The 1,921-nt window shown below is 37.8% G+C and overlaps 1 protein-coding gene across 1 annotated transcript; it reads right to left on the reverse strand.

Moving 5' to 3' along the window:
• On the reverse strand, nucleotides 1–942 carry LOC138833587 (olfactory receptor 5AL1-like). Its single transcript, XM_070031868.1, has one exon. The coding sequence runs from the start codon at nucleotides 940–942 to the stop codon at nucleotides 1–3; it is 942 nt and encodes a 313-aa protein (XP_069887969.1).
• Nucleotides 943–1,921: the final 979 nt, after the last annotated feature.

The raw sequence follows: 1,921 nt of genomic DNA on the forward strand, positions 1-1,921 counted from the left end.
TTATTTGCTAGCCAAACGTAACTTTTCTTTCAATCTCTTCAGGGAATTTTTTACTTCCTGGTTTCTCAAGCTGTAAATCAGTGGGTTTAGCAACGGGATCACTATTACATAGAATACAGAAGCAACTTTATCGGTGTCCAAAGAATGACTGGACTTAGGCTGTAGGTACATAAAAATGATTGTCCCATAAAATATTGTGATGGAAGTCAGGTGGGATGCACAGGTAGAAAACGCTTTCCTTCTCCCTTCAGCAGATTTCATCCTCAAGATGGCAAACAGGATGAAGACATAGGAAATGATCACAATCAATAGAGAGCAAAGGGTATTGAACCCAGCAATGATCAGCAACATCAGTTCTTTGATACTTGTATCAGAACAGGCCAGAGCAACTAAGGGAACGTCGTCACAATAGAAGTGGTTGACCCTATTGGAGTCACAAAATGACATCTGAAACGTTGCCAGACTTTGTGCAAGACCCACAGCAAACCCATAAGTATATGTGCTAACAATCATTTTAATACAGAGACTCCTTGGCATGAGAACAACATAAAGTAGAGGACTGCAGATGGCAACATACCGATCGTATGCCATGATGGACAACAAGAACAATTCACAAACTGCGAAGGTAATGAAGCAGCATACCTGAACGGCACAGGCATGGAACGTTATACTTCTCACTTCACGTAGAAAATTCACAAGAGTGTTTGGGGTGATAGACGAGGTGAAACAGAAGTCAACAAAAGCCAGATGTGTGAGGAAAAAGTACATGGGCGTCTGAAGCTGAGGACTGGTTTGGGTTAACACAATTAATCCAAGATTACCCAAAGCACTGACTAAGTAGATGAGCAGGAATACACCAAAGAGAATGACTTGAAGCACTGGATTAGCTGTGAGCCCCAAGAGAATGAACTCAGACACAGTTGAGGAATTGTCATGGGCCATGGAACAGGTCCGATCAGCTCACAAGTTCTGTGTAATATTCTTCTTACTGGAATAAATGATTGTAGGTCATCAGATGATTAAAATCACAGATTCTATGTTGAGCACATTCAAAGGAATGTCTTCATGCTGAGCCAGCTTTCAGTATGAAAGGCTTTGTTCAAGGCAGAAATCTCAATTCCTGCAGAGATACAAGGAGTTGTGAACACAAACAGATTATATTTTAAACTTTTGCAAAGCTCATTAATCTAAGTCATATATATCTCAAGTAAAGTGAAAAGATTGAGAACTACTTGTGCTATAAAAAGGATTTTTTTCAAATATTGATATATTTTAAATATTACACCCAATTAAACAAAATGAAAATTTTACTTCTTGGATATGTCCAAACATGTTCGAGCAGATAAGGAAACATCACAGAAGTGACTGACCACACTGGAGCTCCAAACAGACAGGTGGAATGTTCCCATTGAGTCCAATTCCTATAGTGATTCCATACATGCTTGTGCTATTATTTTTGTGTAGCAGGAATAATACACTTAATCACTGACTCCAGAATATTTTTATAAACTGGATAACCGTTGATACCTGCACATTATACTCAGGGTGGTTTGAGTTTTTTCTCTTTCTAAATTTATCTCAACCACAGGAAATGTACCTAAGCAAAGGAAGTCTCTGACAAGCAAGAAACTCAAAATCAGTCTGTCATCCCTTCAATTCTGCTTTTGCGCAAATATTTTTGTCTCTGAGAATTCCATCACAGACCTCCACAGTACAACCATTAGTTGATCTAAGTAGATGTTGGCACTTCTCTCCTTAGTGAGAGACTGATTATTTCACGTTTTCTGTTGTCAATTGAAGAAAACTAACATTCACTTTATCAGTGCATTTAATTATTATGATGTAGAAACCAGAATTATGTCTTATTTGGAATATATAATTTTAATTTTTTTCTCCTACTCTCTTTGCTTTCATAGCTTTT

This window comes from Dipodomys merriami, unplaced genomic scaffold (assembly GCF_024711535.1).
Source record: "Dipodomys merriami isolate MVZ:Mamm:240054 unplaced genomic scaffold, mDipMer1.0.p SCAF_21, whole genome shotgun sequence".
Lineage (NCBI taxonomy): Eukaryota > Metazoa > Chordata > Mammalia > Rodentia > Heteromyidae > Dipodomys > Dipodomys merriami.